Below are 14,925 nucleotides of genomic sequence, written 5' to 3'. Positions count from 1 at the left end.
CCACCCGACGCTTGCGTCGGCGGGTACGCAAATTTGGCCTCAGGAGATTGGAATAAAAACATATTGGAATAGTTTTATGTTATACAGCAATTGGTACACGCTTAAAATTTTTGCTGATAGCTAATTGCCGAGAAGGTAGAAATCAACTAAATTATCTTATTCGATATATACGTTTGTACCGAAGGCAATGAGAATGAGCGAACGCCAGCCGAAATTTTCTAACTTTAGGCCAACAGCACACTCTGAAAATCTGATCTCTGGAAAAGCGCTGATTTATCATGAACTATTTTTTTACATTTCCGATTTTATAGATTCCAGATACTAGATTTTCTGTTTTTTTTCTTACTACCGTCAAAAGTTACTCAGAAATCGGGTCAGATTCGGCGCTACAGACGATATCCGTCGCCTCGACGGCTGCCGCCGTGTCATGTTTGTTGATGCAAAGCTCCCCACGCTATGTTTCGAAATTTATGCAACTCAAAAGCCAAGGCACCCGAATTATGTTAAGAAAATTTTAGAGCGCAGTTACTAATAGCCCGTTCCTGCAGCGAGCGTTGGCGACGTGGGCGTAACCGAACGAACGAGCGCCGCGAAGAATGAAAGCGAACGCGGAGCGCAGCGCTACATGAAAGAAAGACCAAAGCGAAGAGAGGAGGAGGAAAGCGCAGTAGGAGGGTGCAACAGAACCATGAGGCGGAAAGCGGAGAAGGAGAGAAGGGGACTCAGCAACTTAGCGCATACTGAGTTGCCGGCAGCCGCGGCATTCGCTACCGCGTGGGCGATCTCATCTCTGCTTCTGAGGAGGGGGCAGGGTGCCGTGAGGTGGGGAGGGCTACGCTTGTCCGTGGTGTCTGCTGCGATGGTCAGTCAGCGGTACCAGTGCGTGTGACGGTGATAACTGCTGCTGCAAGGGGAGATGGCGACCGGCTAGAGTAAGGCTCGATGAGGCGCTCGCTTGGGTGTTGTCGCCGCTGAAAATGGTAGCACGACTTCCCCGCGACGAAGGGCCGTTCTCATCATTGGTGGAACGAAAGCGTGAGAAGAAAAGCGTAGCGCCACATAAGACCGGCTGTGTGGCGACGATTATTACGACATGGTGCCAAAGCAGGGCGCGTCGTATGCATGGAACCAAAGCGCTGCGTGAGTGAGGCCTATCTGCGGCGGCTGCTCTTAATCGCACCCACGCGTCACCAATAGTCGCACAAATAATAACAAAGTCATAATTGTTATTCAAACTTTATCCGAAGCCTTCTATGTTGTTGTTGTTGTCGAAAAAAATCTTTCTTTTAGGTATCGCTTGCGAGAAGACTTTTGTTACATTTTCGCTTTCAAGCGTCTTCTATTTTCACCACTGCGGTGTCCCGAGATCGCAACCAAACGCTTCTCTTGTCCAAATTCTAATACTCAGATGCTCCCGAGTAACCCATAAGCAACCAGCGAAACGCGGTTTGGGGCCCCAGTTTTAACACTATTAAATATATCACGAAATGACAACATGTGTAAAGCTGCACTTAAATTTCGCATTGGGGAGTATGATAATCGTCGGTGATTTTTTTTTTTTTTTTTTGGTTGTGTGAAGCGAGAACCCAAACCTTCTTTGTGATGTGAGGTTATATGCGTTAAGCGAACGCTTTGCTTGCGTGCGCCTATTCAAAAGCAGCCTAATGCTGAATTTTTTTTAACCATGGGAAATTGTCTCAGTGACAGCAGATCGCAAACAATGGCAGAAGAAGCGATAGAAAAGACATGTATGTATTAAAATATGGGATGTATTCAGGCTTTGTTCGCAGAAGAATAGCGTGCACTGCAATCAATGCCTCCAGAAAGGTTGTGTGTATATTATATAAATATATATATATATATATATATATATATATATATATATATATATATATGCAGGAGCCGCGCTAAACTCAACGCACAAAGATGACATCGCAGACATAAGACCTCGTTCACCAAGCTCCTTTTCGTTTGCCTGTTAAGTGCAATACCAAGCAGCCAAAAACAAGGCAGCAGTGAACTAAGGTCAAGTCAAGTAAGCGAGCGGGCGTTCAACATTTTTTTTTTTTTCTCAGAGATTCCGTTCGCTTTCTCGTCGGTCCAAGTTCGTTCCGTTGGCCTTGGACGTGTATTTTTTTCTTTCTTGCGCTTATAGATACCTGCTTTCGGATTTACCAGCACTGATAGCCGGTGGTGCCTCGCATAGCGGTCGGTGTTCTCGATGCAAAAACGCTCGCGCATGGCTGAGTTTCCAATTTTGCCGAACCACGCATACTGTGCGAGAGACGGAGGGACTCCGCTTTTCCGAAGGCCTAAAGCGTAAACAATAAGTTGCGCGCAAGCAGGACTCAGATAAGGGTTGGGATACAAAGAGACAGACAGGCAGATAAACAAACAACCAAACAACCAAACAAACAAACAAACAAACAAGCAAACTATATGCGGGAGAACAGATGCAGCGACAGTCGTTGCAGCGAATTGAGGTTCAGCGTCGTGGAGGGCGGATTTGTTTCAGGCATCAACGAAGGCTCCCGGCTTTGTCCTTTTGCAGTGTTAGGTTCAGCATTGCCCCTATTCTTTACTTTGTGAGCTACTGATTTATACAGAGGCTGAAAAAAGAAAAGCTTTCTTTTTTTTTTCTTGGGCCTTCTTCTGAAGGATCCACCCATGGTGCAAAAGGGGACCCTCAAGAGGGCGCATTCGAAGGAGTGCTTTGCCAAAAAAAGAACGTGAAATGAAATCTGCAAGCTGAAGGGCCTGAGTTAGGGCTGCGCCGCAGCTCGCCGAAAATGGAACTGGCCTGCGAGGAACGATAACTTTCGCAGAATAAGAGAAATGTGCGACCGCAAAAGAAAAAAAAATCGTAAAAGAGGAGTTAGAGCAGATGCAAGGACACCCGAGACGTCGCCGGCTGCAGCTGCAGCCATTGATGCAGCGTGGTATCCCATTGCAAAAACAAAAAAAGGAGGGGGTGAACAGCGAAGAAAGGAAAGGAGACATCGAGAACAACCGGGTTAAATTAAAGAGGCAGAACACGTCAACAAGCGGTCAGTGTTTATGTAGGCGAAGCTGAGAAGAATAAGTAAGCTACGAAACGAAACAAAGAAAGAAGAGCAAATGAGGAAATTCACGCGCACTTTGAGCATACGCAGTTGCTTCGCCCAGTGCCACTGGTAATGCAAGTCCGTTTGTTGCCTACGCGTGGCCGAAATTGCTGAGCCACCGTCGTGTTTCCTAAGTCGGCATTTGCCTCTGATTCTAAGATTGGGAAGCAGTGCTACGTTAACACCAAATGTATTCTTGATTTTCTTTTGTTTTTTACAATACTGTGCTTATTTACGATGTTCGTTGCTTCCATCTATGCTTTCTGTTTCCTCTTGAAGTAGCCTAATCAACGCTTTTGACTCGAGTACTATACAATATTCCTAACATATGAACATATCGGACATAGTTTAAACATTGTACTCGCCCTTCATCTTTTTTATCTGTATATATTCACCATCATGGCCACCGTCATGCCTTTCAGCGCGCACGACCCTGCTGAATAAAAAGCCGAGGTGACAGCTGTCCCACAATATATATTGAGCCTCTATTCCATCCTTCAGCATGGTTCCAAAACGACATAATTTTATTTCATCCTCGACAACGGTATGTGCAGCAGTTATAAAATATCATCACAGAAATTCGGATCAGGAAATGTAATGGCAAGTTTAGTTAAAGAAGAAGCAAATAACATTATATTCGCACTTGTTCCTCCTGGCGTCTTTCCGTGTGCATCAAAGTTTTGTCACAGACTTTAAGCAGTACTAATTCTCCTTCCCTTTTTCCGCTTTCCTTTTGCTATTCTTTCCCTTCTTTTATAATACCTCTTTTCTGTTACCTTTTATTCTCCTTACGCCCTTTATCCAGGCACAGGGCAGCCAGCCGGTCCGAGAACTGGCTAACCTCCCTGTCTTTCCACCTATTCCTGCTTCCTTTTGCTTAATGACATCTACACAACGTAACATAATATCTGCATTAAATGCAAGATCCCGGAGCGTCGACATATTTAGCATTAATACATGGGTCTACATCACGGAAGCTACCGATGCCAAGAGAATATAGTCATCATAATCTTCTAATTGCCTTATTTTCTGCACACTGACGGTTTATGAAATGACTTCACATGGCCACTTCTTGCAAATGTTAATAAAAGTTTGTAATTATTAGCGAAAGCGATACATATTTAGTACATATTTCAATTTGAATTTTCAAGAGGCTCTAGAATATTGCGATTAATATATACTTTGAGACAAGGAGACAGCGAAGAAAGGAAACGAATGAGAGGGTCAACAGACGCACGTCAGGTTTGCTACTTGGTCCATTAGACAGGCTCAATAAGGTAGGCGTTACTATAATTCATCTGGCAGCTGCTGTTTTTGACTACCTTCGTTTAATCCCAGCTGATGCGTCCTATAAAATGCGTTTACTATTGCACTTAGTCAAACGAATTTTCTCACCAGTTCGCATATTAAGGCGAAAGTTAAGTAAGACTGAGCAAATCTGCAACAATCGCCAAGAGAAGGACGTGTTCGCACAGAGAGCGAATCACAGCGAACACCCCCTTCTTCCACTGTTACTTATTTTTTTGCGGAATAATCCGATAGACGTGCGTCGAGTTAAGCGGGCGACACAAGAACCTTGCATGAGAACAGCTAGCCTTTGTTTACTTTCATTTATCGGCTCCTGACTGGCCCATCCGAAGCCGCAAAGAAACGGTTAAGCTGTGCATCCACGTTACGCCTGCGGCCAAGTAAGTTTCGAGAAACTGTGCGAGAAACGTTGCGTTGCTTTTTTTTTATTTTCATGTCAGAATTTGCGGTAATTCTGCTGTGGCTGCCAGTATGAGAGTGGCTTGGGCGCGCATGTGTGTGAGGATTTACGTACCAACGTAGATGGCCAGCAGCAGAAAGCGGAACACAAATATGGCTAGCATGGAAGCGTCGCTAACAACAGCTCTGTGTGGGTGTGTGAAACATTGTAGCACACGACCAGACGAGCAATCACAAGGCAATCTGCTGCACGAAAGAATGCGAGGATGCGGTCTCGTCCATCGTCGCGTCATTTAGATGAGAGCACGCCCCCTTTCGTTACACGCAGTGAAATGACGCTGTGCGACTAGCGTGATTAGAAGGTGCCGAAATGACGTTCACCTTCGAATTGATCCTTAACTTTCACTATCAGCGACGCAGCGCCGCCTCCCTGTCGTCGGAAGCATACGCTTGAAAGAGCCTCTCTGTGCCGCACCTCCCGCACATACCTGTCTGTGTGCACAAAAGTCGTCAATTGGTTCTCATGCGCAAAGAATCGCTTCATTTGCGGGGACCACATTACAATTGCTGCCTCCGTGAAATGTAATTCATTTTGTGTATTTGAGGCAATTACGCTGGCGCGCAGCGCCATTTACAAGGTAATAATGGGACGGTGTGGTTTCAGCTGTGACATCATGTGGGCGAGATGTCACTAAATCTTTTTCAAGTGGCAACACGTGCAACGCTGATGGCGATCGTATTTATTACGACTATAAGGTTTCAATGGGGGCTTTGGCTTTCTTATCACGCTGCAATCGTTGCACAATGACCTGATTTTATTTAGAGGATTAGAGCGCTGCCACAATTTCGCCTCGGCACAAAATTAGGAAAGAAAAATATTTTGAATACTATATTGCACGAGCGGCAGGCAAAGAGAACTGCTTAGGGACTCATCGCGTTTGTTAAACGGTGCTCGCGTGGGCTATTTTTAAGATGGTAGCATGTAGCTAGGGGAGCCACACTTAGAAGCGCATACAAATGCAAGCATCACAGCGTGGAGCTTCACAAGTATCTCTTTGTTCTACCAGACCAGGGCGATTACTACAGAAAACTGCTGCCGTGTTCAGGTACTGCGCGCAGACAATATTCACTTTCGTAAGCAAGTAACGGGAACTTCATAATGAGCCGATGACAGGGACAGAAATGCGGCGACTTCCTGTTAAGTGCCTGCATGTTATCAACGAGTACGCTTGCCGTATGGCATCTGTCCGTGTTTCCTTCTTTTTTCTTTTTTCGCGGAAACACGCTCACGCTTATTGGCAACTGGGCCGCACTCGGACATTATGCGAGCACGCCACGTAGCGCCATCAGCTAATTGCAGCGTCCCGCGAAAGCTAGGTCTCGTCGACAGTCCGCTGGAACCTTGCGGGGAAATCCGACTCCCGAGCAGTCAGATGCACTAGCGGCGAGCGCGGCCACAGGCACAAAGGTGTGGTCTTTAATAGAGTAGGCGGACACGAACTGCTAAAAGAGCCGTGGCATGGGGCGAATAAGAAATAGAAGCGATACGCGAGACCACGTGACATGGAGCTATTATTAGGATGAAGCCTCCATGGGCAGAACTGGCACAAACAATGGCCGAACCACGACGATGATGTGAACTAGACAAATGCTCACCAAGGGATGCTTTATTTCGGGAACCGGAAACGGGAAGTCCGGTCTCGTCGCCGCTGCGATGCAAATGATTAAAGGCTGGGCTATAGAAGGCACTTAACTCAACAATGCTTGTCTATTTCACCTATGTTTTATTTTTTCATGCGAATGGTGGAAGTGGCTTGTGAATAGGGTGCAGTTTTTGTCTTCAGTTAAAGGGAAGCTGAAACACTTTTCGAAAAAAATGAGTTCTCTGCGGCATTCTACAGTTTTGAGTCCCCTGAACACGAATATCTGGTTCAAAAAAGGGCGGAAACAAACGCAAGCGGCTGTTTTTCCAATTGAAAACGCGCACCAGCGCCTCAGGGCATCGCGCGAACGCCGCTGTTGCCCGTGATTGGTCGGGGCCGCTGTGACGTCGTTGGCGGTTGTCGCCGGTCGGCGCCGCCGCATGTCTCCGTTTCAGAGCGTAGCACCATTCGTTTCTCTCTAGTAGCACGCGGTTCTGCTGTTCTGGCTTCATAGCTGAGTTGCAAGATGGAACGTTCTCGCTGTCTCCGACAGCTTGTATTGTCCCCGTACATGTTTGAACCCACAGCCGATACGGAAAACGATGGCGGCAACAGAGTCAACGACGATATTGAGTGTGCCAACAGCGAGAGCGATGTGTGCACCTTCTCGCGCGCTGGAAATCTTAGCTGGTACATATGTTTCTTTTTTTTCATGTAGCTACACGTTGCAATGACGGGAGAAAAAATGCGCTAAAGTGTCACTGGGAACATGCTGCTGGAAGAGTGCCGAAGCACTAACTTCTCATTAGATTTACAAGGGTGCAATTCCGCGATGTCAAGCACCTTGCCGCTGCTTGTCTAAAGTCCCGTGGTTTTTTCAGCGTTGATACACGATCGCGAACATAAGTGCCGCGTTTCAAAGCGCGCACATGCAGTGCTGTGAGGTACAGTCATGGTAGTTGCTTATCATACACATCCAGAGATGACCAGAGGTATTATATGTGCAATATTCATACTATGGTTCGACGACTTTGCGAGTGTGGCTCGATAAAGAATCGGTATGCGTGCTCCATGCTAGTGTTGACATAAAGATATTAGGCAGTTTTAGCACCGCCGTGTGGTAAACACGATAACTGAACCGTACGTCGAATGTCACTATAGGCAAGCCTACACTCCATTTGATACCTCAGGTGCATCGCTGTGGAAGCTACGCTCGAAGTCCGGTCACCAAAATTTGTTACTGCGCGCGTTTCCGTCTATGCTTCGCAGCGTGCCAGCGGCGTTTGCTCGCGCGAGCATGCACGTGAAGCTGCCACGACGGGCTGCAATTAAAAAATACCGAAAAGAAAATTTCTTTAAAAGAACGTGTTAGCAGCCGTATATGTACACGGATGGTTTCTATGGGTAAATTCTTTTTTTTATTTTCATTCCGAACTGAGCTTATATATGGAAAGCTTTCTGAAAAATCGGGTCAAGAAACACCGAACTTTTTCTAAGTGCGAACGCAGCCACTGCAAGAAGTATCTCAAGCCTCCACAGCGTTGCACCTGATGTATGAAACGGAGTATAGCAACGCTAGCAACAACGCGTTTTCGCGCATTTGTCGTAAGGCTATCCGGCTACGCTAAAACTGTGTTACCAGACGTTAATGGCTGCAAATGTTTGTATTTCTCCAGTGCATCAATGTGGGCGTAATCACGCTTTCATTAAACTAGGTGCACCTGCACGTGGTGCGTATTGATGGAAGATGAAGAGAACTGCTTGCGCTGCCAGGAGGTGCAAGAGATTAGGAAAAAACAGAAGCGCACGCAGTGCGTAACAAGTTCAAGACAATTCAGGACTGTGTGCCTCAGCAGGGCAGTACTGGAAGTGGCACTTGCCCAGAAAGGAGTCGAACCGGCTGGACAAGGCAAGAAGTTTACACACAGGTGTGAAAATGATATAGCCAATGGAAAAAGAGTGATGCGGAACAACGCGGAACAACGCCGGGCTTCAGTCGCGCCGATTTAATTGGAATACCGATTGCCCGCATCTTTGTCAAGCTCCGATGATAGTCACTGTCGCGGAAATGGTCCGAGCACAGCACAGTTGATTTCGTCGGCACGAACTTATCTCTCCTCACCGCACGTACCCACTGCGCTGCAAGCTTCTTTTCCTTCGGAAATTTGTGAAACACCACATCGTCTCACCCGCCTGTGTTCGCGCAGCCGAATGCTGCACAGAACGAGGGCATGTTGGCCGCCCTTGGCTGTAGGCACTCACGCAGCACAGAAGGAAAGAACAGTTTACGAAAATCGCAAAACAAACGTGAGCGGCGGCGGCAGATCTCTCGTAGCGTCGTTCAGTAAAGCGCAGGACGGAAAGAGGCATGCCAGCACGTCAGCACGCCGGTCCGCAGCTCGGTTGGCTCGGTCTCCACCCATGACGTCCTCTCGCCGGTTCTCTCCTCTGCCAACGTCCTCACCCGGCGCTCCGGGAAGCGATGGGGGCGTGTCCGCGCGGGTGATTTAGAAAGCGATTTCTGCCCGTTATATTAACAAAATGAAAAAAAAAAATTCGGAACCGTAAATTATTAGGTCTGTTCTTCCCAATCCCAGCAATTCATAGAAATTGAAAACCGTTTCAGCTTCCCTTTAAGGGCGCTGGAGATAATTGAGAAAGGATTCCGAGATATCACGTCTCCTGTCGACATGTTGGTCGCGCGTGCTCCACGAAAGCATGATCAGAAATAATAGCCTTTTAAGTTCACCCGCTCCACAAGCGGGCGGAAGCACCAAGAATTTTAATATTTGACATTCCCGCAAGGGCGCAAGCATTTTCAGCGGTTTCGCATAACGTAGACGATGACACGGTCACGCCAGACATGTGGTAATTTTTTGAATTTCTTCTACCATCAATTACACTTGTATAATAGGTACAAAGGCGTCCTCTTTGTGCCTGGCGACAAATGCAGTGGAAGGGAACCGGATTCTAGAACGCACGCCAAATTATATCGTCACATAATCAATTTGGTTCTAAAGTTAATCTCAATTTGCCATATATTTAGGCAACTCGTTTCAGCGTTAAGTGATGAGCACGCTACTCACCTAGGGTCTGGCACATCAGTTCTGCGGAAGCCAGCAAGGCGGAGGGAGGTTCACGAAAAAGAAAGATTGTCGACCACCAAGCTGTATCGCGAAACTACAAAGGAAACTCAAAGCAGGTTCTCTCAGAAAGAAAGCGTCGCAGCGGAAGAAAAATTAGTCGGCATTTTCAAGCACAGGACACACATCATTCCGCTGCGGTCACTAACCAGGAGGCCCGCAGATCACAGAGCGAGGCCAACATAACTGACGGCTGGAAACGCGGGGATCCTCAAAATGGCAGATTGGTTTTGCGGAAGCACGCAATATGTAGAGAGGTTCACGAAAAGAAACCGCCCAGGCTCCGGTAGAATCGCCCCGTTGCCACGAACAACTCATTGCCTTTCGTAAAGAGCTACGGACGCACACGAATAGCAAAGACCGATTCGGCCGCACAGCTCTGCTGACCGACTCGGCGCGAGGGCTAACGTTTCCACTCACCAGCGGTGACGTGGACCTGCGGGCTGACCACCGTGCCAATGGCGTTGCTGGCCGAGCACCGGTAGCGGGCCTCGTGCACGTCCCGGCGGAACTGGTCGGCGCGGAAGGGCAGGAACACCAGGGAGCCGTCGCCTTGGCGCACGTGCCTCAGCCGGGGCACGTCGGCCGCCTCGTCTCCGTCCTCGGTGAGCCAGCGAATCGTCGGCGCCGGCTGCCCCGTGGCCGAGCACGGCAGGCTGCCGCCGGACGAGTTCGAGTAGAGCAGCCGCGACGGCAGCTCGCTCGTGAGCTGCGGGCCCTGCACGTTGGCCCCGCTTATTCCGTTGTTGTTGCTGCCGCCGGAACCGCGCGGAGAGGAGGCCCAGGCGAGGAAAGTGCCGTGGCGAAGAGTCAACGGGTCGTGGAGTAGCACTGCGAGTGAGAAACAAACAGACGTCGTTGAACTGTGAACCCACCGTACCTCTCCCGGAGGGATAGGTTAACACTGAAGTAGGCTTAGCTGGGGATTCGGTTGTAAAGTTTCGAAGCACGTAATTATTTCTACTCTGTTTTACTTTTACGTGGGCTCATAAGTGATGCAATTAAGTAGAGTTACTTGCAATAAAGCTGAAATGAATATAGGAACCTGAAGCATAGCATCGACACAAACGCTCAACAGCAACAGACGTACGCCTCACAGAGTGTATGTGCAGGTGGAAACCCCACCAAGCAGCACTTTTAGCGCTCACACGTGCTAGGTATCCTCGAGATGGATCTCAGCTTGCAGACAATCAGGATTGAAAAAAAAAAGGATAACAGATTTACAAATAAAGTGTGCGCAGACGAAGGTAAAAAAGTCGAAGTGGAAATGTACAACTGAAGATTCGGAAGCTACATACCTACCTCACCTTGTCATGAAAAATATTCGCCTATGTTAATCGAAGATCAAGTGAGGCGCGCAAATTAAAACTATTTCGAAAAGAACAAGAAGAATGGCGCGTGTTTAAAAATGCCCAGGAACTTGCAGTAATCAATCCTCAATACCCACTTTATACCTGGTGCGTAGTTGTCATGTTCTGAATAAATACCTCTACGCTAATTTTACGAATATATAGCAGAGCAGGTGCAAGGGAGAAAGTAGCACATTATAAATTGCGAAAGCCGCATTACGAAAAAGAACGACGGCAGTCTGCATTCGTTCATTGACCCTGAAAGACTTTTCTTTGTCTGAATTTGACATATGATGTTATCGCCCCTCCTGCTATAGCCCAAGATGGGCTAGAGTACGCAAAAATAAATAAATAAATAAATAAATAAATAAATAAATAAATAAATAAATAAATAAACGAACAAACAAACAAACAAACAAACAAACAAATAAATAAATAAATAAATAAATAAATAAATAAATAAATAAATAAAACCCGCCGCGGCAGCTTAGTGACTACGGCGTTGCACTGCTGAGCTGGAGGCCGTGGTTTTGATCCCGGCCACGGTGTACGCATTTCGATGGGGGCGAAATGTGAAAACGCTCGTCTGCTTTGATTTAGGCACACGGTAATTAGAAGAACCCCAAGTGTACAAAACTATCCGGAATCTTCCACGATGGCGTGCCTCGTAATCAGATCACGCTATTCGTACGTAAAACAGCACAATTATATTTAGTTTGCGAGGAACAGCGCCTGCAGTGTATATGAGCGCGAAAATAACACCTGATCTACACGTGCAACATTATATGATGGAGGCACAAAAACAAATGCATGATGAAAACATCAAAACCGACCATAATTTATTGAAGTACAATGCAATTAATGGAAACCTAAATGTGTTTCAGTGAGGTAGATGAAAAGGCTGCGATATATAGAGTGGCGATTTAGCGGAAAATGCGAGAGAAATGCGTTAGCATAAAGTTGCACCTCTTTCAGGTCCCGCATACACGATTTAAACCGCGCTCACCAGAGTAAAACTGCATGTCAGGAGTTCACTCAACAAACGTCCTGCCTCTTCGAGGAGTGAAGTGAGCCTTAGAGTGGCGCCCGCCTGAGCAGTCCACCGTCAGCTGCCCTATATATATATATATATATATATATATATATATATATATATATATATATATATATATATATATATATATATATATATATATATATATATATACGCTCTGCATTGTTCCTTCATTCCCGCTCCACCACTACCACATAACCGGCTTTCCACACATCACTTAAGCACACTTTCTTCCCACTTTTACACTCCTAATGCTAACGCATGAATTTCATTTCATTTCATTTATTTTTTCCCTTAGAGGCCCGAAGGCATTACATAAGGGGGGAGCAAAATCAAGGTCAAAGAGAAAGAATAACTTGACAAAAGAGAACAGTAACAAAAAAAAGGAGTAGGTAACAGTTAAACGTTCTTGTCACGCGTATACAATGCCAAGTAAAATTCACGGGATTGAAACACGAGAGAAAAAAAATATAGATATCTATATGAAACACTCAGTTAATACACGAGAAAAATACAGTGAGAAAGGCATCACACGGAAAAACAAGTAAAAATAAAAAATAATCAGCAGTTCAGAGTGCCGAATTGAATATGACAGGAACCTTTTGCCCTCATGAAAAGTGGTCATTTGGTTTATCCCGGAATGATTTGCGGTTGGTGCATGATGCGATGGTATTTGGCAGGCCATTCCATAGTGCTATCGCGTCCGGACAAAATGACGACTTTAGAGCTAAAGTGCGACAGTTGATGCGTGCGATGCTATGGTCGTGGCTTAGGCGGCTAGACGTCCTGTGCGGGGGTTGCAGCTTTTCGTGTCTCGTGCGTGGGTGAATATGAATAAAACATATTGTGATGAAAAAGTAGCTCACTGACACTGCCGACCATATAGTTTGAATCAGACGTGTCCGGATCTGCTCAGAAAAAACCTTTTTCTCCCACTAGTGGAACAAAAAAAATATTTATGCATAATACGAACGCCACTATTAAAGCCTGCGAACGTATCAGGTGAGGAATTTACGTTCGCTTATTACTCACCCATGCTGTTTGGCCGATAATTATATTTAATGAATTCGCACGAACCTTGATATTTTTTTCCTAAACGTGATGTAGGCATTATTAATAAACTAAAACATTCATGGTGCTTGCGTTATCGCAGAAGCAGAATGTGAGATGTTTTTCTCACGATGTTATTTTAAAAGGCCTATTCTGAAAATTAGTTTACAGCAACGAGCTTTTCTGTCTTGCTCTCCTTTTTTGCCTAAAACTTTTGCGTGAGTTTAGCTGGTCGTAGGGTGGAAAGCAGATGCACAATCAATGTATAATATTAAAACAAGCAAAAGAACAATTCGCATCAACCAAAGTCCACGAGAAAGCAGATAATATCAACATCGCATATATATTTATTTGTACTGATATCGGGGTGGCAGTGAAGATGAGCCAATGTTGCGTGATTGCCTGATATTCGTGCACTATTTGCGTTATTTTCTTTGTTGCATTCTAAAACCTTGCATTTTTTTTTACGAACATGCACTTGGGTGCTGTCTTCTTTCGCGTCAACTGTGTTTGACAAGCCCAGCTTTTTTTTTTCTTTTGACCAAGAAGCAAGGTGTGCTAATCCTCGAGATATAGTGCAGTGCAACGTACGATATAGCTAATTTTCGACTATATTGGCGTTCATTACGCCCATACAGTTATTTCCCCTGCTCTGCGACTAATTCTCCCTTCTTGCTGCATTGACACCTACATTTCGACACCCTTTGTCGGCTGCTTTATGACCAAGAGGTCTGATAGATACCCAGAACCCATATACGCCAAACCCACGTGAAGCCGCCAAAGAAGACCTAGTCTTCAGAAAGCGGCAAGTTTAGGAAGGAAATCACTCTAATAATGGGTTTATTGTTTTAAATTTTTCAAATGTAGGTGTTTATTTTTATTGGGATTATAATAGAATGAGAAAATTGTCACTTGGCGCGAGGGAGTAGCATCAGCAGGGGCCACCCCGCCATGATGTTGAATAAAGATGTTGTAACCACCATTACAATGAAGAGTGCTCAGTGACTACTGGACGTTACGTTTACTCGGCAGAAAATCCGCATTAAGGAAGTCTATGATTAAATTACAGCCCGTCGGTTTCCCAGATTCATCTGTCGCCAATCGCGTGGCGAAATTTCTCTCGCCTATTTAGACCGAAATTTCCAGTTCCGTCCTTCTGCAGATGCAGATTTTCCAGCGATAATTGTACGACTGCACACACGTTGTGTCAGTCTGCCTATATTCCACAACGCACTGCTCTCGAAGTAGCACTCACGCGGAGACAGCAGCAGTCGACACTCGGGCTCTGTACTAAAACGTCGATGTCGTCGTCGTACCATCGACCTCTCCGCGAGACAGCTCGTGTCAGCCGCGGCGTCGAGCCAGCGAGCGACTTTTTTCCTTTCGTTCGCTCATCCGCTCGCGCACTCGCCTGCCCGCCGTCCTCCCGTCGAAGAGGGGAGAGCGCGGGCGAGAGGCATCCCGTCATCGGGACGGCCGGAGCCCCGCTCTGCGATTCGGTCGAGCGTGATGCGAGTTCGCGGCGACGTCGACGCCAAAGCAAACACCAACGGCGCGCGTTGCGACGCTTCGCTCACCCAACGAAAGGGACGACGATGAGCGGGCCCGCCGGCAGCCGTACCGAGGGCGGGAGAGGAAGGGGGAAACCGGGAGCGGAAGAAAGGGAAAGAGGGTGGGCCCAGTCCCGCGGACACCGCGGTACGGGCAGCCTTGTACTGCCCCCTCTCCCGCTTTCTCCCCTACTCACTCCGCTCCAGTGGCTGCCGTGCACCGCTGGTTTCTTATTCCCGCTGCGAGATGCTGCTGCGGCTTGCTTGCAGCATCTCGGAGCGGGGCTTCTCTAGCCGTCGAGCGGGCGACGGACGCTCTCTGGCC

General features: G+C 46.8%; 1 protein-coding gene across 2 annotated transcripts in view; it reads right to left on the bottom strand.

Annotated features, from left to right (window-relative positions):
- LOC142579400 (cell adhesion molecule Dscam1-like) overlaps nucleotides 1-14,925 on the bottom strand; it is a 288,431-nt gene that overhangs the window by 216,091 nt on the left and 57,415 nt on the right. For both annotated transcript variants that reach the window (XM_075689539.1, XM_075689540.1), the window contains exon 2: nucleotides 10,018-10,428. In XM_075689539.1, coding sequence (XP_075545654.1) covers nucleotides 10,018-10,428 — 411 coding nt within the window. The remainder of the gene's footprint in view (nucleotides 1-10,017; nucleotides 10,429-14,925) is intronic.

The sequence above is a fragment of the Dermacentor variabilis genome, chromosome 4 (assembly GCF_050947875.1).
Source record: "Dermacentor variabilis isolate Ectoservices chromosome 4, ASM5094787v1, whole genome shotgun sequence".
NCBI classification, from domain to species: Eukaryota; Metazoa; Arthropoda; class Arachnida; order Ixodida; family Ixodidae; genus Dermacentor; species Dermacentor variabilis.
The sequence above is the reverse complement of the archived record's forward strand: the minus strand, read 5'-3'. Positions and strand labels throughout refer to the sequence as shown.